We start from the raw sequence: 25,555 nt of genomic DNA on the forward strand, positions 1-25,555 counted from the left end.
TTGTTCTTTTTATAATTATTTTAATTGAATAGAAATATAAGTATAAAGTGCATGTGTGTAATTTTCGTACAGTTCTTAAAAAAATAAAATATTACTCGAAAAAAATCTTTTTGTCATGCATTTTCTAACAAATACAAAGATTTTTTATTTTGTATACAATAGTCTTATTAGAAGTAAGAAAACTTAATGTAAAATTTGCAATCTAAATTGCTATTTGGTATATAACACTGAATATCATTTAACAATTTTAACTTTATTATAAAATACTTTCTTATTTGTAGGTTTCACTTCCCCAAATCTGACTTTTCTTTTCTCTATTCTGGCTTCTAATTCAGCCTGAAATAAAATGCAATTATAAAAAAATTATAAAATATGTAATAGAATTAATATTTACATTTAATATAATAAACTTTTTATTAACATAATTAATTACCTTTTCCATTAAACTAGAAACAGACGTACCAAACCTTTCTGCTCGCTTCTTTAGAACTTCGTAAGTTGTATGCTGCAAATGCACACAATAGATAATATTAGAAAACAAACAAAAATATTACACTCGTAGTTGAGTAAATATATATACCACAGGTGTTTTTACAGATGCAGCTGACTTATTATTTTGATTATTAATACTGAATCTTGCAGATCTAGCTTCTTTCTTAGCAGCTTCTGATAATGGTAATCCAAATTTCTTAGCTCTCATTTCTAATCTCTATTAATAAGATAAATTTATTAGCATTTTATATTTGATCTCTATAATTCTGCAAGATATAGTAAAAAGAAAATATTACCTCTTTGATACCAAGCTCTGATAATTTAATTATCTTTTTTTCTGGTGGTGCAATCTCAATAGTTTTTGTATCAATTTCAATCTTTTCAGTTTGTTCATTCTTAATTTCTTCAATTACTGGTTTTCGATTTAAAACTATCTTTTTAGCACTTACATTGCTTTCAGTAGACAATTTCCTTTTTTCACTACCTTCTTGTGAGTCAGGCTTATTTGATAGCTCTTCTATTTCTTCATCCTATTTAAACAGATATATTGTTAATGTCATATTAAAATCAAATAATATACAAAATATATTTTTTTAATTACACCAAGAACTGCATCTTCATCTAAAATTTCCTCTGTGGTTTCATCTAAAGATAGTGCAGAATCTAAACATTCAATAAAAACATTATTTTATCAATAGGTAGCTCTTACAAAACAAAACAGTTTAAAAGTCATTCGAAAGCATATACCACCATGAATTGCTAATTGAAGCCTTTCAACCAATTCATTCTTATTGCCAGTAGTAGGTAGTCCTCTTTGTTTTAACTCAATTTTCAGATCTGCAACCTGTTCAATAATATTCATCTATAATTATATATAATTCCCCTTAATAATCTTAAGATGTATATAAATTTTTTATATTCAACAAATATAATATATTATAACTTTTAAATATTAATAAAGCGAAATTGTATCTGTCTAAAACAATTATACAAGCTAAACAGAAATTAATGTAAAAAAGATTGTTTTACATTACATTACAAAAAATTTCTCCTAGTTTTAAGGTTAGCTTCCCGGGTGTAGACACGTACCAGAAAGATACATTTGGATTACCTTCATTTTTGAAAGTTCTGTAAGTCCTTTCTCATAAGATGAATCAGCCATGGTGCATCAGTATTATTTTCTTTCAATTGATATCCCTTTTCGAATCCTGATTAACATGACACAATTTATCATACAATACTTTCAACAGCCCAGGGAGCAAATCAAATTGAAATGCATGCAACACGAAAAATTTTAATGTCACTACCTTTGCGAATATGGATAATATGTTGTGAACTGGTGTAGTTCTGTGGCCCCCTCTAGTGTGAATATCTTATATGATAATAAGGTAACTTCTAGCGCTGCGAATTTATCTGTACAGCAGCTTAAGCAAACAAGTTTATTAATTAAATGTCAAAATTATTTATCAGTAACAACTGCAATCATTTCGTATTTCTTTCAATCAAATTTCGTATTTACTTTCAATGCCATAACAAGGAACATTGCCTAGACATAAATTGCTCGTTTTCTAATACTATAAATTCCAATCAAATTAATGTTTATTAGTATTAATTAATAAAAATTTGTCTTATTAGATAACAAATAAATCGTAGATTATCATGTAAATCTGAGCAGATAAATGGACCATTCTGCGACCTGAAAGAAAGGGAATCGTTAAAATCGTTGCACCTTTAGAGCTGTCACACTGAGCTCAGAGTCTAAATTAATTTCAGTAAAGCGCAAATCTTTGTTAAAGTAGCCAATCAATTACAAATATTTAGTTTTAAATAGAAATTATTGTTTAAGTTAATCTTTCTCGTTGTATATTTCTTCATTTAAATGTCGAGTTAGTTTTTCGAATTGTTTGAAATTGTAACGCGAGTAGAATGTATCAGCACTCTACAGGCTGCAACCGCGTGAATAGTGTTTACTGATCACTAATAGATATTATCTCTCAACTTATCAAATTTTCTTTCTAATGAATAAAAATGAATGTAATATGTAATGAAATTAAAATATTTACATTGAAAAAGATGTAACTTTTTAAACTTCCTCTAATGTATGTGTTTATTTATAACTAAATTTTTTAAATATCCCTATCTGTCTTTCTATATATGAATTTTTTCGATATATCGATTACTCTTAGTCGCACTGTCACACTTTCTACACAATGTAAAAGAGATGCAACGCTTGAATTATAACACATTTATCATTTCTATATCTACATAGAAGTCATAGCCTGTTTTGTTGTAATAATAATTAAGATGGTAGATGAGTCTACAAAGAAGACATTAAGTAATATTCCACTATTACAAACAAAAGCTGGACCTAGGGATAAAGAATTATGGGTGCAGAGATTGAAAGAAGAATACCAAGCTTTAATTAAAGTATGTTCTATATTTAATATTTAGTTTACCATATGGTTATTTAAAATCCCAAAAAGAAGAACTTAGAATTGTTTTTATTATACTAATCGTACTTAAATATGCAAATTGAGTATAATAAATTTCCAATGTACTTAGTATTGATTTCAAAAACTTATTTGTTTTTCAGTATGTGAGAAATAATAAAGAATCTGACAATGATTGGTTTCGTCTGGAATCAAATAAAGAAGGTACAAAATGGTTTGGTAAATGTTGGTATATACATAACTTTTCAAAATATGAATTTGAAATTGAGTTTGATGTAAGTAATTTTTCTTTTTTGTATATTTATTAAATGTATGGACTCCACTAAGCTTTTTTATTTTCTGATAAAATATAATTTTTTATTCAGATACCTGTTACATACCCTATAACAGCACCTGAAATTGCTTTACCAGAATTAGATGGTAAAACTGCAAAAATGTACAGAGGTGGAAAGATTTGTCTTACAGATCATTTTAAACCCTTATGGGCACGTAATGTACCAAAATTTGGAATTGCACATGCCATGGCACTAGGAGTAAGTTTGTTCTATTTATAAATAAGTCTTTGCAAATCATCAATTTTGTTATTACATATATTTAAAAATTTCTTATATTTTTAGCTTGGACCTTGGTTAGCAGTTGAAATTCCTGATCTTATAGAAAAAGGTGCTATAACTCATAAAGATAAAATTGATGAACATAAATCGTAACTTTAAAAGAAAATATTGTATTATATAAATGAAAATATGTTAATTATGAGATAAATTACTGATTAACCTATTTTAATAAGTTATAAAAAAATTTCTACAATAAATACATTGAATTTTGTATTTAATACGAATATTTACAGTTCTTCATATACTATGTACAACGATTATTTATCTTTGTCTATTTTAACATCTTTTGTTTCTTTTACAATTTCGTCTAATTTATATAAATTTTTAAGTGATACCTCCCCACTACCTCTCTCTAAGGGTTTTGGTTGTGATGGATCTGGCTTCCAACCTAATAAATAAATTACTTGAAATGTAGCAGGTACATATGGAGTACCATCTTCTTTAATTTTTCCATATAGTTCTTTATATATTGATGCAGCAGCAAGAACAGTGTCTTTATTTAAACGTAATTTTCGGTTCTTTATTGCATTATTCTCTGCCATTCCTGTAAAATTATGTAAACATTTAAACAGACTTCAAGTAAGATACAAATAAGAATTATAAAGATTTTAAATATCACCTTTTAAATCCCACATTAATTCAAACATGCTTGGATATCCAATAACAATTTCGTCCACATCAATGGTTAACATAGTAAAATTAGCTCTTGTCAATAAACTTCCAATATCTCTAATATCTGCAAATGGAGAAATATGTGCTGAAATTCCACCATCTCTTTCTAATTCTGCCAATTGTAAGGAACTCCTGTAGAAATAGAAACCTAAATTTGTAGATTTAACATATGATTAATTTATTCTTAAAATTACCTTAATTCAAACAACGTTTCTCCTCCAAACAAAGCTCCTATAAAGACTCCATCATTTTTTAAACTTTTATTAATATTCCTGAAGCATCCTGGTAAATCATTTATCCAGTGCAAACTTAATGAACTTATTACTAAATCTAAACTATTTGGTTCAACTGAAAAATTTTCTTCATCTATAGTTATCCGTGATACTTTAACTCCTTCAGTGATTTCTGCTTGATGTACAAAGCTAGTTGACATGTCAGCTAAAATTAATTCTTCCACACATTCTGCCAAAATGTGTTTTGAAACATAACCACGACCACATCCTAAATCAAGTGCTTTTTTGAAATTTCTTTTTATGTCAAATATTCTATCTGCAAGTCTGTAGCCTACTTCATCTTTGATGTAATCATACAGTTTTACATCAACAGATTGTGCAGCACGTTCCCTCTGTAGCAGCTTTGTATTTCTATCAAAAATATACATTACACTATCTGTCGGCAACGCATATTTTATTGCACTATAATTTATGTTACGAATACATCGAATATTAGATGTAAATGGGACTAAACACCGCTCGAGCAAAATATGCATTTTTCACCATTGAAAATTCTCGTATGTATTTTATCTGAATTATTTATTATTGAAATATTATTATTAGTAATAATACGTATATCATATATGCTTTCACAATATTTTATAAGCATACTTTTTTGCTTTCGATGATTTTAATATGTGTTGTACAATATAACGTAAAGTTTGTACAATATAACCTATTCTATGTAGTTCTAATTTATATAGTAATCTATGTAGTTCTAATTTTATTAAGTCTAATCTTAGTAAAATTTTTACTACATAATTTTAACTTACAAGTTTTATAAGATATAAACAGATTGAAAATATTCCACATTTCCTTTCTGTATTAGATTATGTATTGTATTAATAATGAAATAAAAAAGAAATTGTATTTAATTACAATTACCATATTATTCCAAAATATATGAACATTAAAAAAACTATAAAGGTAGTTTGTAATATTTTTTGGAATTAATTAAAATCTATTTTTTTGGCAACATTTTATTCTTACATTATATTCTTACTATGAAAAAGCCTTTAAACTGCAATGAAACATGTTTCACAAAGAACAATTTTTTAAATGTAGTAGATTCTTGTTTCTTCTTTTCTCACATTTAAACATCATTTTATATACTTAATAGTAAGTTTATTATATGTTTATTTAACATTATACAATGTACACTTGTCTGTTTTTATTCATAAGAACCCAAGTTATTTACATTTAAACATAACTCTTTGATATTTATTGCATTGCAATTTAAACTATGCATAATTATTAGAATCTTTTCAATTCATATTAATATAATATTTATATGATGCCTTAAATACAGAATTTTATAACATAAACTCTTTAATGCCATAGTTAGTATCACATACAATATGTCTTTGATAGCAATAAGATACAATAATATTTAGAAATATAGTACATAACATTTCTCCAAAACCAAGGTACATTAAATAAGATAAAAATTAATAAAAAATACAACTGTTTCCTTTCTGAAAACATACATACCAAAAAATTATAGAATTATTGTTATTTAAATAAGTATAAAAATGATTATATATTATTATTACATAAATATAAACAAATATAACACTTGAAATTATGATATACTAGATAATTGAAATTATGGCATACTAGATAAATAAAACTTTATTGTAAATAAGCAAATCAATATTTAAATATTTAAATTTTATAAAATATGTAAAAAGGATTTAGTACAGATCTCAAATTTTTTAAATATATATTTAATGAAGTAGTTATTTATTTGGTTTTGGAATAATGTAACAATATACTTTTAAGAATATCAAATTTGTGACTCAATTTGTAAGGCAGGACTCACTCAGATGCATACTTCACCAGCACTGCTCTAATGCAAACATATATATTTCAAGTATTAGAAACAAATACAAAAAATATATAAAATAGGCATTAATAATATTGAAGCACATATAATTTAATATATATGTTATGTACGTTTTTATAAAAATTTTAGGAGATACATACAAACTATAAGCATAAATAAATTTGCTGTAACAAAACTTCTACTTCTTATATAGTCCTACCTAATTTTCAGAGTGAAGATAATGAAATCGTGTCAGAATAATAAAAATGATAAAATTTGTGCGCAGATGACTAAAAAAAATTTTAACAAATATGTGTTAAAATATAAAAATTTTAACTTTGATTTTCATATTTATCATCCCCATCTCTTTTAATATTAATATTTAATATAAAACTTTTTTACAATTTGATGAATAAAGTTCGATACTAATATTTATGATATAATTAAGTACAACCGAAATATTAATACTAACAAATGTGAATTGTAAGAAAAAAAGAATCACCATATTATTTATTGTACATGAAACTGAATGTATCACATCTATGCGCGTTCTGCCTTGTAATATGATAAAATTTATAAAGAATAAAGGTTTCTTATTTGCGATCTTTGAAAAAATATTAAAAAGAAAATTCTATATAAAAAAAGTCAGTCCTAAATATTACTAGATAATTTGTACAGTTATATAATCACAATAAAAACAATTATTAATATATTTTGAGGCACAATATATAATACTACACCTGAAACTTAGAAAAATGTTCAAATTTTCGTTGTTTATTCGAAGAAATATTGAAATTTTAAGAAAGGATTTGATAATATATTTTATAGAAGGTAAGTAGCATGAAAAATGATAACTATAACTAGATAAATCTGTTATCTAATTAATAGTTGATGAAATATAGATAGCAAAATAATATGAAAAGCAATTATATACTTTGATTACACTTAACATAATTACTATTGAGACTTTGTATTCTAAGTTTTGTTATAATTCAGTACTGCGATTAAGTTGCAAGAAATATTATTTTTCTCTAATGTAATGTTCTAATATGCTACCGATTACTTTTAAGTAATCAACAATTCAAGTGCAAAGTGATGATATTATAATTTCTACATATCACTACATATCGTTTACGTTCATGTGCATACGCACTGATTAAATACGTGTATTGTAGGTAAATTCATTATGATGACACATATTTTGAAAAATATTTGGAATAATCAATTAATTTGAAAATTAAACTTTTATAGAGTATGTTACGATAATATCGAAAGCTCAAAACCACATATGGTAAGAGTAACAAAGCCTCTTCTTTGCTTTTTAAAAATCTCGTTATTTGATGACATTAATGTTAATTACTTTGGCCTCAAACTATTAATAGGAGTGGGTAATGTAAAATGTGTTGACGTTGAAAGAGTTGTTGTAGTACATGTGGGGACCGGAATATCGCCTATAGTTGTAGTATTTGTTTCGCTTTTATATCGGATATTAGTATATTCTCGACCTAAATGAAGAGATTTCTGTAAAAACAATAATAGATACAACATAAATCGATATATAGAAGCTGAAAAAATATAATTAATTAGTTTTATAATAATTATAATTACTTGCTCTGCTTGCATTCGTTGAGATACAGTTTCAATATAGTGTAATACAGCCAGATAAACAAACTTATATTGCGCTTCTGTTTGAACCATTCCTGACCTTTGTGAACGTACTCTTTGGATTGTTCTCTGAATATCAATTTCACAATCCAATCCTACAAATATAACATATAGAAAATCTTGGATAATTAGCGAAATAAAAATTTTATTACCATGCCGTTTGATTTGATCAAGAATCATGTCGATAACAATAAATGTTCCGGTTCTACCAATTCCAGCGCTACAATGTACAAGAATTGGTCCTATACATGATGCAGTTTGACCGCTTGAAGCAAGAGAAGCAGCAATTGATTCTTGTCTCGCATTAACGTCGTGAAGAAAGTTCAACACGCATCCAGGATCTGATGGAACACCATGATCAGGCCATGCCTAAAATGTTAATATAATGCAATCAACTTTATTTTTTTTAAATATGTGAGCATTTCATAAATAATAATAGCTATAATAGGTACTTGAAAATGATAATGGTAAATACGTCTGGATTCTGTGAAACCAGATCTATTTCCATATAATAAGAATTCTCGTAATGTATAATCTGCTGTTGAAGTACGAGATAAAGCACGCACTTTCCATTCACCTCCATATTCGGTAACTTCACCTTCCTCTGGCCAATATCGAGCACATTTATTCTAAAAAAAAATATACATATTTTTAAAATAAAATTTCAATTAAGGTTGAATAGTTTTAAATACCATACCTTTCCTCTTTCTATTTCTTTAGTCGTCATAACTATCACTCGTGTATTTTCTTGATATACCATATGCCAGAAATCTTGAATTGTATTTAAAAGGCAACCTTGTGTTGCAATATAACATTTATTAAATGAACCACCATCACCACACGTATTAATTCCACTAGCTTGTCCATCTCCTTCTTCGTTCTATAAATATATATACATATGCACCCACATATAAAAGTAGATTTTAATATTTATATAAAATACTACAAATATTAAATAAATTTACCCTAATATAGTTAGCATTAATATAGTCAGATCCAGGAATATTTGGATCAACATCCTTCAAACGTACTCTTGTATGATCAACTATAGAACAGTTATTAAAGTTTATGTACAAACACAATTAAATTAAAAAAATAAAGAAAGAAAAAGATCATACATGGTAAGATGTTTTTATATCGATTTTTCGCTCGATTTTCAGAACGTAATCCTTCTTTCCTGGAAAATAAATGACGACATTCTAACTGTTGCAACGACTCAAATTCTTCCCAGAACCCGGCTTTTCCTTTACCACGCCCTGCTCCGCCTTCATTGCTACCTGTGGCAGCATTCCACAACCATCCATTTGAACAACCATTTTCTTTATGTAACTGTCTTACTCTACTTTCAATGCCACTGGCATTTATACGAGTAGCATTGAAAGGTTGTCTAGAAAATAATAAATATATTATGACAATATATATATTCTATCACACATATAGAAATTAATAAGTTTTTATATTACCGTAAATGGACAACACTTCCACTTGTTTCAACCATTGGATTGCGTTTATAATGTTCTATCAGATCACTTAAGCTATCAAACTTATCACCTCCTCCAACATCATATTTATTATCCTGTTATACATTATTACAGATAATGAAATGTCAAAGATTTGATATTTATAAAAATATTAAATATAATGAAGATATACAGTAAAAAATACAAAATGTAATTAACCTGAAATCGTATTATAACATGTGTAACACGATCATCTGTACGAACAGATAATACAAAGTCACCAGGTTTACTTTGTGATTCACGAACCAGAAAAGATCCATTTTTACCTCGCTCCAGCATTAAACGTTCTGCTTCTTTAGCTGATAAATGGCCATGGAACCACCTTTACCCATATTTTACTATTAACACATACCATGCTATATGCGTGCATTTGAAGTAACAATAACAAGAAAATATTCCAATACATAAGAAACTTTGTTGTAATGTTTATTATGCAAGATATTATGTATATATTGTTTTTATTGTACAAATACCTTTCAGTTGTTGGATCTGCACAATTCAATGGATATTTCAATTCAATAATTTCTCCATTTTTTTCACGTAGTTGTCCTCCATTTTCCATATAAAATTGTACAAGTTCTGATAATGTTGCAAACTTTTCACCACCGTAAAGATCATAAAAGTCCCCTGTATTTTGTATTTTAATATGAGTCACTTCACCATTCCGTCTAAGGATAATATAAAGATATCAAATGTCTTATAAGTATATAAACAGATAATCTATGTAATATATCATGTACATACCTAACAGATAATGTAAAGTCACCAGGATTAGATGAACTTGGACGTGCCAAAAATGAACTATCATAACCCCGTTCCATTAGTAAACGTTCTGCTTCTAAACCCGATATATTCGGATGAAACCATCTGTAATAAAAATGTTTATGTTTCTGTAGGATAAAAACCTTTTTCCAAAAAATTATAATAAGCAAAATTTTTATTTCAAAACAATATATTGTAAGTTTAATTTAATTTTAAAAACCTATAATCTATTTAAATTACTTCTTTTTATATCTAATATTTTATAGATCTATTCTAATATATTCAACCTTTATTCGTTATTTATTATTAATAACGGTGATATAAACGAATAATGATGCTACAATAATATGATTAAGCACGCTGTATGTAAATAATTGGAAAGTTTCGTTTTATAATGACAAAATATAGGACACAAAATAACTATACAGAGTATAAATATGTGTAATCAATGTACACATAAAACGAAATTATTGTATCCATTTTTGGACATGAAGAATTCACCGATATTAATTAATTTAAGTGCGCACAATTTACCTCTGAATCTATTTAGCTAATCTACGGTTAGCACCAAAAAATAAGTAGGCTTGTTCACAGATCGTTCGTGAATTATGATAATTATATATTTTTTATGCAAGTATAAAAACGTGCCTCACCTGCGAGATGCCATGTCGTGATTCCAACTATGACCAGCTGGTAATTAATAATTCATAACGCTTCATCGATGTTCGCACTTATAATATGTAATTATAATTAGTTTCAACTTAATCTTAATGCTAACTATACATCGCTACAATCTTTGACATATTCACTTCACATAAAAACAAAAAAATACCGAAATCACTAAAAGATTTTGCCATCGATCCGCAGTATTTAGAACGGACACTTGCAAAGCAAACCTAATGGTTGTACTTAATGCCGATTTCATAAAATTCCTTATGTTATAAACAAATAACTTTATTTTTAATAACAATATATGCCGTTTAACTGTTTTTTAAAATTATGTTTTTAATTGCAAGTTAAGAAACTGAATCAATTTATAATTCCCTACGTATGATAATATGCGAGTTATTAAATTAATTTTTTAATATTGTCGTGTGACTTGGGGAATTTCAGTTTGGATTGTTGCCCGTAAAGTGCTAAAGCACTTTGCACATATTTAGGAGTTTTGGATTAATCAAAGTTGATGATTAACGAATGGTTTGGAAAAAACACAGAAGGAAACATAAACTTAAATGAGTTAAGCTTCAAATAAATAATTATATTTTAATCAACTAATTACAGATTGAGAAATTTTTAATCTGTTATGATTTTCACATTTTTAGAATAGCGTTCGAACGTCGCGATTAGCTTTACAATTCTGTCTTTTCTATCATTGTTCAATCTATTTATGTCTTGAAATTTTACCTAACAAATGCAATTTGTTTATGGTCCAATAAAAAAAATTGTTATTGGCTAATATCAATAACAATTGTTCCCATTGGAATTTATCATATAATACAGCGAGGATTTATGTCCTGGCAATGTTCTTTTCGTGATAACTTCTATGATAACTAACTAAACAAATATACAAATTGGAGAGTGATTATAATTATCACTGATAAATAATTTTACAGTTAATCAATATCCACTTAGATAAATTCTCTTTTTTCGTTGCTCCGGTTACGGTACTTTACAATTTGAATTTGACGCGAGTTGGTTCACGCAGTGTTCAATAGAGGGTATACACGACAATATAAATTCAATAACGATATCCTTAACTTTAAACATTATATTTAGTATATTTAGTAAATACTTTCTATATTTATAAAAGGAATTCTGTACTATCACTATATGTTATGTATTAATAATCTAATAATATAAAAAATCTAATTTCATATACATTACATTATTTCTAGAATTTCATATACGAATTTTAACAGTTCTATATAAAATTATTTCAGACAATATTAATATAAAACATATGTTATTTAATAAATAACTATAATTTATTATAAGAATAGATTCACATATAAATAGAATTGTACAGATATAATAATAGATATGATAGAAATATATAATAATACCTATCTCATTTAAAAATAATTATATGGTATAACTATTATGTAATTTAGAAAAGAAATACTAATATAAAATTATCTTCACAATGTAATAAAAATAGTAAAGTAATTTAAAATACAATAAGAAAATTGGTTTTTAATCAAAGTTAGAGACTATATAGTACAATGAACAATCATTTATATTAAAGTATATGTTTTGTTGAGCGTTGAAAAATGTATTCTCTAATCTTATTATATGATGCCTCGTTATTGCAGGTTATTGTGATAACTGTAAAAATTTGTATACTCCATTGAATATAAATTTTTACTTCACTTGCATGTTTGATTTTCTTACATTGATAGATTGCGCTGTAATCAGTACTTAAGTGATTAACTCAGTCGATTGTCGATAACGCCGGGTATGAAATATCCGTATGTTTTGTATATATCTTAAAGGATACATTTAACATTTGTCGTATGTTGTTTGATTGCAAATTACTAAATATTTAGTTAATAAAAATAGTTGAAGTTTTTTTTTAATGTAAAGATGGGTCAACACGTTTCGAGAACTGATTTTGAGTGGGTTTACACAGAAGAACCTCATGCATCACGACGTAAAATAATCTTAGGTATGAATGCAATGTATTATAAACGATTAAAATTTTATCAGCATTTTTAATTTACTTTTGAAATAAAAGTTTGATTTATTAATGTTTAAGGAAATATAATAAATAAAATTAACAAATACCGAATGATATTAACGTTCCAAAATACAATTAGTACGTAGTTATATCTTCATGCACAGTGAATTAAATTTTATATATTGATAATTTTTTACGATACATACTGTATATTTTTATTTATGAGATATTTTAAAATGTTTTTTTGTACTTTTCAGAAAAATATCCACAAATAAAAAAATTATTTGGATGTGACCCAAAGTTTAAATGGGTGGTAACAGGGATGGTCTTAACTCAGTTTATCTCCATATATTTTGTAAAAAATTTAAGTTATCCAATGTTGTTCCTTCTAGCATATTGTTTTGGAGGTGTAATTAATCATTCTCTTATGTTAGGTAGGTAGAAAATATTTTTTAATTAGTTTGTAAAATATTTAACATCTCTTGAAATATTGTGATTATTGCCAAGTTTATATGAAACAAAAAGATTATCTAATTATATACATACTATAGTAAAAAAAAAAGAAATTTTCTTATATATAAAAGCACTCATTAAAGCTTTTATGATTGTAATTCAAGAGAATTATTTGTTAAGAGAAATGACTCATTAATTCTTATCTAATAGATTATTATATTGTCATGATGTAACTAAATCATCTAATTTCATTATTTTTGCTCAAACATATATCTATATGATTTTTATTCAATATTAAACATAAAATTTAATTATTAATAAATAATTTAAGTATCTTGTCATTTTATTTGTAGCAATACATGAAATAGCACATAATCTTGCTTTTGGACATGCTAGACCCAGAGCTAATAGATTATTTGGATATTTTGCTAACTTACCTATAGGTATACCAGTATCAGTCAGCTTTAAAAAATATCATCTTATACACCACCGTGTAAGTAAAAATAAAATATATTTTAGAAATATAAATATAAATGTAAATATAAATGGAATAAAACAATATTATAAATATTATAGATATGTATAATACATATTAATAAATAAATTGCAGTATCAAGGTGATGAAAAATTAGATACAGATTTACCAACACTACTAGAAGCAAAATTATTTTGCACAACATTTGGAAAATTCTGTTGGTTATGTCTACAACCATTTTTTTATGCATTTAGACCTCTTGTTGTTTATCCAATGGCACCTACATTAATGGAATATATAAATTTAGTAATACAACTTACTTTCGATAGTTTGATATGGTATTATTTTGGTAAGAGTTTGGTAATAATAATAATATCACATTAGTATGTTATTACACAAATATTATATTATAGGTGGAAAACCTTTACTCTATTTACTTTCTGGATCAGCAATGGCAATGGGATTACACCCTGTTGCTGGACATTTTATATCAGAACATTATATGTATAGAAAGGGTTTTGAAACTTATAGTTATTATGGCCCACTAAATTGGATTACATTTAATGTTGGATACCATAATGAACATCATGATTTTCCTGCTGTTCCTGGTTCTAGATTACCAGAAGTGAGTGTAATCCATTTTAACAAAGAAGAGCATTTACATTATTGAGTATCTATTTCTATGAAAAGTATGTTATAAAAATATTTTACTTTTTTCTAGGTAAAACGAATTGCTTCCGAGTTTTACGATAACTTACCACAGCATAACTCTTGGGTTTCTGTTTTATATGATTTCATTATGGATCCTGATATAGGTCCATATGCAAGAATGAAACGAAAACATAAAGGACTTACTTCATAAAAAATTAAAAATTATTTAATTTGTTAATAAGTAATCTTGTGATTAGCATCTGAAGCTTAATATTGCACAAAGTAACAAAAATTCTCTTTAATTTATTGTGTTATATACATATATTCAGTATTAATAAAAAGCATACTCATTCTATGCTATTAGCAATCCATTTTAAAGAGGCAATAAAATTTTTTGCCTTTTTTATATTTTTGAAATATTTATGAAATCATATAATTATGTAAGTAAAAGATGCTAAACCGTGAACGATTTTCTATTTCCCATTGTCTGTAAATAACTATAATAAAGTTGTAATAAAGAATACCGAATGTGTAACAAATGATTAAGAATATTACATATATTTTTTTAGGCAAATGTCTATATAAATAAAATTTCGTAATTTTGTAATCTAGTCATAATGAAATAAATTCTTTGTTGTAGACAATAATTATATAAAATGTAATATAAATATAAATATATATATTGAAGTATTATTCTCATATTGTAAATTTATGTTCAAATAATTATAAATAGATAATTTATAATTATTGTGTGAAGCCGTTTGATTAATTATATCTTGACATATAATTATAATTATATTTTAATCAATTTTTGAATTCGTTACAGTTACTCGCCAATATGGAATTTTTAAATTGTGCGCAATTTCCAATTTACCAACTTATATATCTTAAGATTCCTGTTTAGTATTAATGGTAGTTCATATCTACTTTTCTATCGCAAATTATATTTTTATACAATTAATATATTTCTTATATATTGATTATGCACATATGATTGTTGAACTTGAATATTGGTAATTTTAGGAAACTTAATTTTACTGACCTTTATGTACAATAGTGACAAGAGATAAAAGTATAGTATCAATCATATCATGTAATTAAATTTTATTGAAAAAAAATCGTCGACATTCACTGGCCACTTTTTCGAAACGCCATAGCTTCATGAAAAACAGTGAAATTATATTTTGTATATCTTTAAATATAATTGTAAAGTATACATTTATTAACTAAAACATAAAACAAACATGCCCTCCTATATCTGTTTTATCTAAGGATGTTATGGAATAGACAACAAAAGTAAAATATCATTTCAGTTCGAAAAAATAATTCTTATTTTGTATTATTTAATACATATTGGTATACGTAATGTTGATGACAGAAGATAAATAATATTTGACTATTTATCGTAATATGATTCCTTGTAATAAAGAAACTGTCGACCTCCTATGTACACTTTGTGTGCAAAGTGTCTGCAATGGTGCATCGGTTTGATAATGGTAAAAATAATGTTTACCTGAATGATATAATTGTGCACATATGTATATCTATAATACAGTGAATAGAATGGGAAAGCAAAACGGATCTTGTTGCTGGTTTGTGAAAGCCGCAAAATGGATACCAGTTATTTTTATTTTGACGATTGTCTTATGGTCGTATTATGCTTATGTGGTGCAGTTATGTTTTTGTAAGTGTTTTCATAGATTTTTCTTCTTAATAGCAAACATTTTGTAACGAAAATAAAATTTCATTATTATTTTCAATCTGTAATACACATAAAAACTTTTTATGTATATCATGTACACTAATTTTGTCTCTTTTTCCATTTTAGATACTGTAGATAATTATGTTCAAAAAGGTTTGTACAATTACTAATATAATATTTTTAATAAAAATATATTTCTATTAAAAATTTACTGACTTTATTGTCTGTTTATTTTCCAACAGCTTTTTATTTGTTTTTTTACCACATCCTGTTTCTATTATTTTTATGGTCTTATTGGCAAACTGTATTTACAGACCTAATAGAAATACCATACAAGGTAAAATTTGATCTATACAACAATTACAATATAAAAGTAACATATGTATATAAAATATTAATAAAATGATGTTTTGTGCAGTTCAAAATACCAGATGCAGAAATGGAAAAATTTCATCAAGCTGGAACGGAAGAAGCACAGAAGCAAATCTTAGAGAGATTTGCACAAGGTCTTCCAGTTACAAATCGCACTATAAAAGGAGGTATAATGTTTACTTTTTGATATTTGTATATTAAGGAAATGTATTGTATGTAAAATATATATTTTAGTCATACGTTTCTGTGAGAAATGTCAATTAATTAAGCCAGATCGAGCACACCATTGTAGTATATGTAGTACATGTGTTTTAAAAATGGATCACCACTGTCCATGGGTGAACAATTGTGTAGGTTTCCACAATTATAAATTTTTCATGTTGTTCCTGGCATATGCCCTTCTTTATTGCATATTCATTACTGCTACATCGTTACAATATCTCATACGTTTTTGGAAAGTAAGTATACAATTTTTTTAGATATTTCTGCTAAATTACCAGTTTTAATATATTATAAAAATTATAAAAATATAATTTAATTAAATTTTTTTAATGTTTTAATATTTTATTGTTTCCTTTTTAATCTTTAAATATAATTGAAATGTATATAAAAAACTTCGTACATTGTTTTTTAATCTTATAATAATGCAAATATTTTCTTCATAGGGGGAATTGGATGGAATGGGTAGATTCCATCTATTGTTCTTATTCTTTGTCGCATTGATGTTTGCAGTTAGTTTAACTTCCCTTTTCTCTTATCATTGCTACCTTGTTTTACATAATAGATCTACATTAGGTAATTAAAAGCATGTTATACAAAAGTTATTTAATGTTTTACAAAATACTTGTAATATGCACTAAATGTTATGAATTATTTGTAGAGGCATTTACACCACCTATGTTCCGCACAGGAAAGGATAAGGATGGTTTTAGTCTTGGAAAATACAATAACTTCCAAGAAGTTTTTGGTGATAATCGTAAACTATGGTTCCTTCCTATTTTTACTAGGTAAGTTTAAGAAGTATTTAGCAATTCACATTTCAATTCCTATCATAATAATATAATAAATATAATTTTATCATAAGACTATGAACCATTTGCACAATATACAGATGTGATGAATTTAGTACACTTGTTGTATTTATGTAGTAATTACAATTTATACTTATGAATCATGTAAAAGAGCATGTGTATCCTAATATACATACATGAATGTATTTATAATATAATACTGCAAATTTATAAATGTTATCGTCTCATATGTATATTTCAGGAAATTTAATTCTTTCTATTATTAAATATAATGATAGTAAATAGTACTTAGATATACAAATGTTTTCACCTATAGCACTATCTGTTGTACTGTATGCTTTTTTGTTAAGTGGTAGTATAGTTTCACAGAAAACTAATATTATATTCTAGATAAAACTGAAGAAAATGGTAAAAATGTAAATAACATATGGGGTGTTTCACGCAACTGTCCCATGGAACAAGTTAGTGTAAAACAGTAGAAGATAGAAGAAAATTTCATTAGGCAAAATTGAAAGGTTTTGAGTGATACGTTATGTGATGCATGTGTCTTCTCCAAAAGTAGTAATGTTCCAAAAATTTCAATATCACCTTTATTACCTTTACATTATCCTACATTCTTTATAAAAAGATATTAACCTTTTTGGGTTGAAAAATCATTAGTTTAAAAGATATTTTAACTTTAATCTTGTAAAATTTATCGTATGTAAGATAAGGAAAATATTAACAAAAAAATACTGTGTTGTCTTTCCTTACAATGAGTTGAAATCTTTGAAATGCTATTATTTCTGGAAAAGATACATACATAACGTGATACATCTCTCGAAATCATTTAATTTTTCTAATAAAAATTTTTTCTATCTTCTGGCGTTTTAACACTATGACTTATCCCGTAAGACAGTTGTGTAAAACACCTTGTATAATATAGATTATATAAACTGCCTTAAAAATCAAATTATGTAAATTAATTTTGTACTGCATTCAACATTAAATATCAAAAAAAAGTCAAGAATGATTTTAATCTTTATTCATAATACATATTACATTTTAATAATACATATCATTTATTTTCTCAATAATTCTATATTAATTTATGTTTGTCATAAATATATAAATACAATAGTAATTGCCGTTAAAACGCGATGGATACGTTGAATGTGTTTTAGTCTCGGAAATGGTGTCGCCTATCCAGTACGTGCGCAACATCAAGGCACATCCAATACTTATGACTCCATGGGCAGTACCCGAAACAGGTCAGCATTATAGAAATCTACAGTGCCAATATAATGATAGTTATATATAAATCTTACTATGGAACTCCTTAATATTGTTGATTAAAAGGCAGTTAATATTAAAATAAATAGTATATATTGTTATACATTTGAAAAATGTTTAAATACTTTATAGGAGAAGAAGTGGGAAACATTTTCTTCATATCTTTTTGGTAAATTTATGCACTTCCTTTTTTATGGAACCATTTTCTTTCAGTTATTATTTATTTTATACAGAGTTCCAGAGTAACAAAGTTACATATATATATTTGCTTCATGAATGCATGCAAGTACTTATTTTATTTATGCTTTTAATCAATTCTATTTTAAAGGCCAATGTTATATTTAAAAACTTTATTGAATTATTATTAACATTGAGAGTAACATAAAATTGATAAAATTACAATTTTGATGTTATAGCTATATGTATCTAATGCTCTTATTAACTGTTGATTAATGAGGTGCGTGTTCTGTTATTTGTTGAAATGTGTTCTGCAATAATGAATTTTAGTCAATACAATATTAATTTTCTATGTTGAAAAATGGCAAATAATACTACATTTATACTACAATGATAAAGTATATTAAAATTTATTTATATATTTATAATAATATTAATTGCAGACAATTATTGTGATGGATTGTAAAATAGGTGCTATGTTTATTTTTATGCAAAAATGTATATTTTTTGTAGATGCATTATATTGTGTGTTAATAGAGATTATCAGTATAATTATTTTACTACCATAAAAGATATTGTGCATCTGGTTCTTGCAAATTGATATTTATTTGATTCTTAGAAGTGGCGTAACTATATTTAACATTATTTTTTCTGTATGTATACAGTTTTTATTTATGAATAATAAATCACAAATAAACGCGAAGAAAAGCAAAAAATATATTGAAGATATTAAAAGCTATATAAAATTCTAAAATCAAAACATTGCATAATTTTTATATGTTTATCAGAGATAAGTAGATACGCTACCTCTAAAAATAGATGGGATTACATGAAGTAGAAGGTAGGGTGTGGGTTACAGTTTTGGCGATGGGGTAAACTTTCCTGAACGACTGTGCAATGAAGACACACATACTCTGTTGGGACATACTACCCAACAGTGGGGTGATGAGACTGAACTTGACTCTCCACCTCCCTATGGGTCACAATCAGGTATTGTGTAGTCTGGAATCCCTATTTTGAGGCAGCGCATTAATTTATATGCATTATCCAAGTATATGATACTTTTAGTACAAAACTCATATTAGCCACAAGAGTTCTGCAATCATCTAAGTAATAGTACATGCTAATGTCAGCTCACATTTTTAATCTTTTTTTTTTATCACAAATAAGTTACTATCATTGCCTCATAGAAGGGAAGATATAACATTCATTCTGAAATATTTTAAATGTAAAATATAGGGATTAATTCTAGAAAATTATCGTATTACATTCTTTTTATTTTTATTAATAAAAATAAAATAAACCGTACTATATAGATAAATTGGCTTAAAAAATTATAAAAATTATGAAAACTTACAGTTTAACTCTTCTTCTCTTACCAAAATCAAACCATTATAGTATCAACTAATAAAGAGTTTATATGAGCTCATATTTTATGTAAGTACATTATGTAATGTGTAATTTTTTCTAAAGGAAACTTAGATAATAATTTAATTTAATAGTCAATATGACTACATACTTAAAAAATAAGAAAGTGTGTAGTAAATATGTAATATATACATTTTTTATAATAATTAATGTAAACATAATAAGTAAAACAAAGAGGTATGCCTAAAAAAATATATGAAGGTATGAATTATATACTAATTTTATGTTATTACATTCGTTATTTACGAATTTATTAATTTGTAGGATATGTGTAAAATACTATTTATGAGATAAATATGTAGATAAATTTTATTGTCCATTATTGATTTAAAAATGCTGTAATAAAAAAGAGATAAATAAATTGATAAAGTTGAAACATTCCACGTATTTATACATAAAAGATTTTATATTTAATTAACTTTCTTCTTATATATAATTAATTTTGATTTAATACAATCTATCATTTTTGTTCCATTAAAGTTGGTTACTGTGCATGAACGTAAAATTATATCTATAGACATGCATGTCATAATATATAACTTTAGGATTTATATATATATAAAATACTATATATTATTGTATAATATGTGTATATATATAATACTATATTAATATATAATATAATATAAATATATTATAATATTTAAAAAAGTATATATATATATTAATATATTGCATAAAAGTTCACTTTTGTCACTTTGTAATTGTACTACGTATTTTCATGGTAAGCTATACTAACACTGCTTGCTTATTGTAACTCTTTCTTATTGTGTACTTAGAAGAAATGTACGTCACGTTAACATATATAAAGTTTGTTTACTATTTTAAAAAATACATTTACATTTTCTTGCTCTATTTAAAATATAACACTTATTTTTATTAATACTATGGAAATTCTCTTTAATTGATTCATTTTACTAGAATTTACATAGTTATGCAAATATATCTCCATATCAATGTGTGTGTATTTAATATATTAATATAGATTGAGTTTTTGACCACAGGCCTACGATTGATCAAATGACATTGCTAGAAGAAGCTACACTTTTGCCACTTGACACTGGGTAATATCAAATTGTTTTGTCCAAAGTGTATTCATTTTTTAAAATGTCGTAATTGATAAATATTGTTTTTTAACGTAACACATATATGTTTGAAAACATATTGTTTGACATATGAAACGACATATTCATTGTAACTATACAAATATCAACTATTATTTTTGTGAATAATAATTACTGGAAACATTTTTTAATTATCTCAATATGTGTATTTTATGATGTGAACTATATTTGTAACGTAAATTGTCATAAATAACACAGAAAGTTAGCTTTTTATATAATAAAATTTATTGTAAAGTATGTTGAGCAGAGAATTTATATATATATATATATACATATATAGTTACTTTATTTTAAATTCATCTATGGCAAAATTGAGTTTTGTATTATTGCATGTTTTTTGTTTACAAACACTAACATTTAATGCTTTCTTTGAAAGTGTAATTTGAATCATTAACTTGTACAGTAATTTTTATATATAATTATGTGTCACAGCTTTCTATATTTGATATTGTACTTTTAGTAAACTCTTTTAATATAACTGCTAACATAAATTTATTTGCATAACAAATATTTTTAGTCAATCTGTATATGTGATAAGTAAATTTATTGAATATTCTTTAAAATATTTTACAGCTCTGCTATGATAACTCGTGCAACAGATGCCAATCAACCATTGGTGGACGCAACTGAAGTTGTTTGAAGCAGCATTTAAAATTTATTATTCATCTCTTTATTATTAACAAATATTTCTTGTTAACACAACCTAATTTTAAAGTCTTTATATAAATCCTTTGCACTTGCTATCTTTTTTAATTAGTCCTTCTGTTAAATGCAATTCTATTGATCTTAGTAAAGTCTTCTTAGTCTTAAGTCTGAAGTTAAATATTTTTCAGTAAACTTTTTTCTCTGTAGATATTTTTATGGACTATTTGTTATTTTGCTAATTTGATCATTTTCTTGCAGTATTTTGATATACAAATGCAAAGGATTAATACCTAGATTATATTTATTACTATAGATTAGAACATTTATAGTTCTGTATTTTTACATTAACACATATTATAAAAATTATTGGCAGAAATTAGAACATAAAATCTGCAGAAAATTTTTAAGATTTTAGGTATGTATAAGTAACATTCTCATTAGTTACAGATATTATTGCATATAGCAATATATGTAATTCTGATCATAATTTACAATGTTTTATAGATATTAAGTTGCTGTTAATAATTGATGCCATTAAAATGTGAAGAATATAAAAATGATTCGGTGATACATATAAATATTTATAACTAAACAAAAGAAATGTTGCCATTGAATTTAATGATTTTATAAAGAAATTATGAATTAAAGTTACTATAAAGTAATAAATCTGTTATCATTTTCAAATTAAAAATATTTAATAATGATTAAAATGAAATATCAAAATGAATTTTATTTATATTGTACAAAATATGTTTTAATTACATTTGATGTAAATTCTATAACATTCTCTATTTATATTTGTTAGAGATAGTTATGTTACATAACTAAAAAAACTAATACAATTACATACTTTAAAAATATTATTTCATATTAAAAAGAATAAAAACAATTTTAAGGATATTTCTTCGTTTTCTCATATTCGAAAATATTTCGTTATAAAAATGATTTTTTCCATGTATTTTATTTAATGCAACTAATTATAAAATTAATTAATTAAAAATTAACGAATATATAATTATTAATAAATTAATAAATATAAATATATAAATAAAAATTAATAAAAAGAATTAACTAGTGAGTTTTGAAATAAATAAATTTATTTTTTACTTACAACAATAATATTCTTATTAAAATAAGATTAACAATAAAGCTGGTATCTTTTAATATAACATATACTTTATAACTGACAAATAATACATTTACATTACTAGAACAAATTTATGATTTATAATTTATATTCTTTATATTGTTTACAGATCTTATTGAAATATAATGTATCATGTAACATCAGTAAGACACATAAAAGTACTGGATAACAGTACTAAATAAAAAAGTATTATTAGCGAATCTTATCTTGTATATAAAAGCAGTGATAGCACTGATGACACAATTGTGTAAATTTAGTAGATGGTAATTAAACACTAAAAATTTACATTTATATTAGTAATAATGGTTATGTTCAACTTAATCATAAGTGAAAAAAATAAGACTAATGTGCAAAGAAGTAACTTTAGTAGGATATATTAACATAAATTTGACTTATTCATCGATTTTGTTGTGTGTATATAAAGTGCATAATAAAGTTATATTGTAATAGAAACATGACAAGTATATTGTAACACAAAATGTATTTGACTGTTATAAGAAGAGGTACTTAAGATTTCTTTAAACAATAATAAGAAATAAATGATTGTTATATTATAAATGAAGATTTTCAATATATAATTACAAAATTAATTTTATAATTCATAACCGTATTTTTGTATCCAACTTAATCCATCTACTGATGATGATTTTGGACAATATTCTAAACCTATATATCCATCATATCCTTCTTTTTCTAAAATCGAAAGAACATATTCATAATCTATTTCCCCAGAAGTATCAGGTTCATGTCTATCTGGTACTTGAGCAATTTGTACATGACCTATAATGACAAGAAAATATATAAATTTCACATGTATATAAATATATGTATATATGTATATGTAATTAAGATAAATCATATACCAATGTATGGTAGAAGTTCCTTGATGTTTTTTGTAATATTGCCACAAATATGTTGTAAGTGAAAGATATCAAGTTGTAATTTTAAATTTGGCTTATTTATCTTCTTTATCACATCTAAACCTATAAAAGATATCATATTAATGACTAATTCACGTCTTTCATTAAAATTACTTTGTATTAGAAGATTACCTTTCTGGAAACTATTCATATAATAATTTGGTACGGTGATATTATTAATAGGTTCTATAAGGCCTACTATTCCCTCTTTTTCAAACTTTTGCAATGCATATGAAAGATTTTTTACATACACATCATCATTGACAGCTGTTACTTTATTTATTTTGCCTGACATAATATGAATTCTAAAAAGAGATTGTATAAAAAATAAAACGAAAAATTCTTTGTTAGAAAAAACAATCATTAATGATATCAATCAATTTAAACAATTTCTTTTACCGTTTACAATTTAATGCTTTTGCATATTCTATTGTTAAATCAATGCTTTTTTTAAAGTTTTCTTCTTCTCCAGGTATCGCTGCAAATCCTAACTCTCCTTTTGAAACATCACCTACATATTTATAATAAAATGGAAGTTGTACTTTAATATAAGACTATTTTTTTTGCCATTATTTGTATAATGCTTTACATTAGTTGTAATTGTCAAATACATACCTGTAAACACGTTTATAAGAATTTGTTCAACATGTGCATTTTTTTGAGCTTCTGATACATCTTTAATGGAAAACCCAAAAGGAAATCCACTTTCTACTGCTCTAAAACCAGCTTCTTTTGCCAATTTATATCTTTCAATGATAGATGGTGCCTCTGTGAACATAAAGGATAAGTTGGAAGCAAATTTAAGGCTCATATTGCTTATTTTTCTTTTGTAAAGGTTCTGGAAGCTCTAACTATAATCACTGATAGAATGACTACTGTTTATTGCTTAATATTTGAGACATTATATAACTTCTTATCTTTTTATCAAAAAACTAATATCCTAACAATGTGTAGAGTCAAGAAATATTTTTTATGCATATGTATATATGGTTTAAATTTTGATTAAACAGACCTGTTTATATCCGATGAAAGTCTATTTTTCTGTTTTGTATTATTTCACCAGAAAATTTGTTGTTTTTTATTGGTTAGTCATAATTAATCACTATACTAACTACACACTAACCTTAATAACACATCACTTAATAAACAAATTTAAAAATATGTTATATTTAACTAAGTATAATAAATGAAAAAATAATAAATAATATA

At 25.3% G+C, this 25,555-nt stretch overlaps 7 protein-coding genes and 1 long non-coding RNA gene across 26 annotated transcripts; 4 read left to right on the forward strand and 4 right to left on the reverse strand.

The window, feature by feature from the left end:
• Positions 1–105: 105 nt before the first annotated feature.
• LOC126926529 (SAP domain-containing ribonucleoprotein) lies at positions 106–2,408 on the reverse strand. 3 transcript variants are annotated; one of them, XM_050742862.1, is made up of 9 exons: positions 2,012–2,408; positions 1,800–1,916; positions 1,604–1,700; positions 1,240–1,336; positions 1,094–1,155; positions 789–1,022; positions 581–709; positions 434–505; positions 106–336 (listed from the first exon to the last, which is right to left on the reverse strand). In XM_050742862.1, the coding sequence occupies exons 3-9, from the start codon at positions 1,652–1,654 to the stop codon at positions 235–237; spliced, it is 747 nt and encodes a 248-aa protein (XP_050598819.1). In that variant the 5' UTR covers positions 1,655–1,700; positions 1,800–1,916; positions 2,012–2,408; the 3' UTR covers positions 106–234. The 3 variants fall into 3 exon arrangements, with proteins under 3 accessions (XP_050598819.1, XP_050598820.1, XP_050598818.1); XM_050742863.1 differs by lacking the exons at positions 1,800–1,916; positions 2,012–2,408 and having other exon boundaries at positions 1,243–1,336; positions 1,604–1,793; XM_050742861.1 differs by lacking the exons at positions 1,800–1,916; positions 2,012–2,408 and having other exon boundaries at positions 1,604–1,793.
• A 254-nt stretch (positions 2,409–2,662) lies between these two features.
• Positions 2,663–3,774, forward strand: LOC126926531 (ubiquitin-fold modifier-conjugating enzyme 1). Its single transcript, XM_050742864.1, has 4 exons — positions 2,663–2,919; positions 3,086–3,217; positions 3,308–3,475; positions 3,560–3,774. Exons 1-4 carry the CDS (start codon positions 2,797–2,799, stop codon positions 3,647–3,649), a joined length of 513 nt encoding a protein of 170 aa, XP_050598821.1. The 5' UTR covers positions 2,663–2,796; the 3' UTR covers positions 3,650–3,774.
• On the reverse strand, positions 3,754–5,152 carry LOC126926522 (arginine-hydroxylase NDUFAF5, mitochondrial). The gene is made up of 3 exons (XM_050742849.1): positions 4,423–5,152; positions 4,176–4,360; positions 3,754–4,100 (listed from the first exon to the last, which is right to left on the reverse strand). The coding sequence occupies exons 1-3, from the start codon at positions 4,995–4,997 to the stop codon at positions 3,814–3,816; spliced, it is 1,047 nt and encodes a 348-aa protein (XP_050598806.1). The 5' UTR covers positions 4,998–5,152; the 3' UTR covers positions 3,754–3,813.
• LOC126926535 (uncharacterized) lies at positions 4,870–8,669 on the forward strand. The gene is made up of 2 exons (XR_007714669.1): positions 4,870–5,018; positions 8,209–8,669. It is a non-coding gene; the product is annotated as an uncharacterized LOC126926535 (long non-coding RNA).
• Positions 6,207–11,190, reverse strand: LOC126926515 (tyrosine-protein phosphatase corkscrew). Of its 6 annotated transcripts, none has more exons than XM_050742828.1 (12): positions 10,926–11,190; positions 10,255–10,377; positions 9,984–10,137; positions 9,670–9,832; positions 9,454–9,566; positions 9,109–9,377; positions 8,956–9,035; positions 8,688–8,870; positions 8,443–8,619; positions 8,143–8,359; positions 7,934–8,085; positions 6,207–7,846 (listed from the first exon to the last, which is right to left on the reverse strand). In XM_050742828.1, the coding sequence occupies exons 2-12, from the start codon at positions 10,316–10,318 to the stop codon at positions 7,682–7,684; spliced, it is 1,737 nt and encodes a 578-aa protein (XP_050598785.1). In that variant the 5' UTR covers positions 10,319–10,377; positions 10,926–11,190; the 3' UTR covers positions 6,207–7,681. The 6 variants fall into 6 exon arrangements, with proteins under 6 accessions (XP_050598785.1, XP_050598781.1, XP_050598787.1 ...); XM_050742824.1 differs by having other exon boundaries at positions 9,984–10,178; positions 10,926–11,188; XM_050742830.1 differs by having other exon boundaries at positions 10,807–10,950.
• A 1,426-nt stretch (positions 11,191–12,616) lies between these two features.
• On the forward strand, positions 12,617–15,919 carry LOC126926524 (sphingolipid delta(4)-desaturase DES1). 3 transcript variants are annotated; one of them, XM_050742850.1, is made up of 6 exons: positions 12,617–12,937; positions 13,207–13,383; positions 13,756–13,895; positions 14,013–14,226; positions 14,291–14,502; positions 14,599–15,919. In XM_050742850.1, exons 1-6 carry the CDS (start codon positions 12,856–12,858, stop codon positions 14,737–14,739), a joined length of 966 nt encoding a protein of 321 aa, XP_050598807.1. In that variant the 5' UTR covers positions 12,617–12,855; the 3' UTR covers positions 14,740–15,919. The 3 variants fall into 3 exon arrangements, with proteins under 3 accessions (XP_050598807.1, XP_050598808.1, XP_050598809.1); XM_050742851.1 differs by lacking the exons at positions 12,617–12,937; positions 13,207–13,383 and having other exon boundaries at positions 13,772–13,895; positions 13,979–14,226; XM_050742852.1 differs by lacking the exons at positions 12,617–12,937; positions 13,207–13,383 and having other exon boundaries at positions 13,772–13,895; positions 13,979–14,215.
• A 133-nt stretch (positions 15,920–16,052) lies between these two features.
• Positions 16,053–23,879, forward strand: LOC126926518 (palmitoyltransferase ZDHHC2-like). 10 transcript variants are annotated; one of them, XM_050742833.1, is made up of 11 exons: positions 16,053–16,212; positions 16,357–16,383; positions 16,473–16,567; positions 16,649–16,769; positions 16,837–17,060; positions 17,268–17,397; positions 17,483–17,609; positions 18,797–18,883; positions 19,942–20,072; positions 21,515–21,574; positions 22,208–23,879. In XM_050742833.1, exons 1-10 carry the CDS (start codon positions 16,065–16,067, stop codon positions 21,532–21,534), a joined length of 1,110 nt encoding a protein of 369 aa, XP_050598790.1. In that variant the 5' UTR covers positions 16,053–16,064; the 3' UTR covers positions 21,535–21,574; positions 22,208–23,879. The 10 variants fall into 10 exon arrangements, with proteins under 10 accessions (XP_050598790.1, XP_050598792.1, XP_050598793.1 ...); XM_050742835.1 differs by lacking the exon at positions 19,942–20,072; XM_050742836.1 differs by lacking the exon at positions 18,797–18,883.
• Positions 23,880–23,888: 9 nt separating this feature from the next.
• Positions 23,889–25,292, reverse strand: LOC126926527 (putative hydroxypyruvate isomerase). Its single transcript, XM_050742859.1, has 5 exons — positions 24,962–25,292; positions 24,746–24,857; positions 24,479–24,651; positions 24,290–24,409; positions 23,889–24,206 (listed from the first exon to the last, which is right to left on the reverse strand). Exons 1-5 carry the CDS (start codon positions 25,155–25,157, stop codon positions 24,019–24,021), a joined length of 789 nt encoding a protein of 262 aa, XP_050598816.1. The 5' UTR covers positions 25,158–25,292; the 3' UTR covers positions 23,889–24,018.
• Positions 25,293–25,555: the final 263 nt, after the last annotated feature.

Source organism: Bombus affinis, chromosome 18 (genome assembly GCF_024516045.1).
Source record: "Bombus affinis isolate iyBomAffi1 chromosome 18, iyBomAffi1.2, whole genome shotgun sequence".
In the NCBI taxonomy this organism is placed as follows: Eukaryota; Metazoa; Arthropoda; class Insecta; order Hymenoptera; family Apidae; genus Bombus; species Bombus affinis.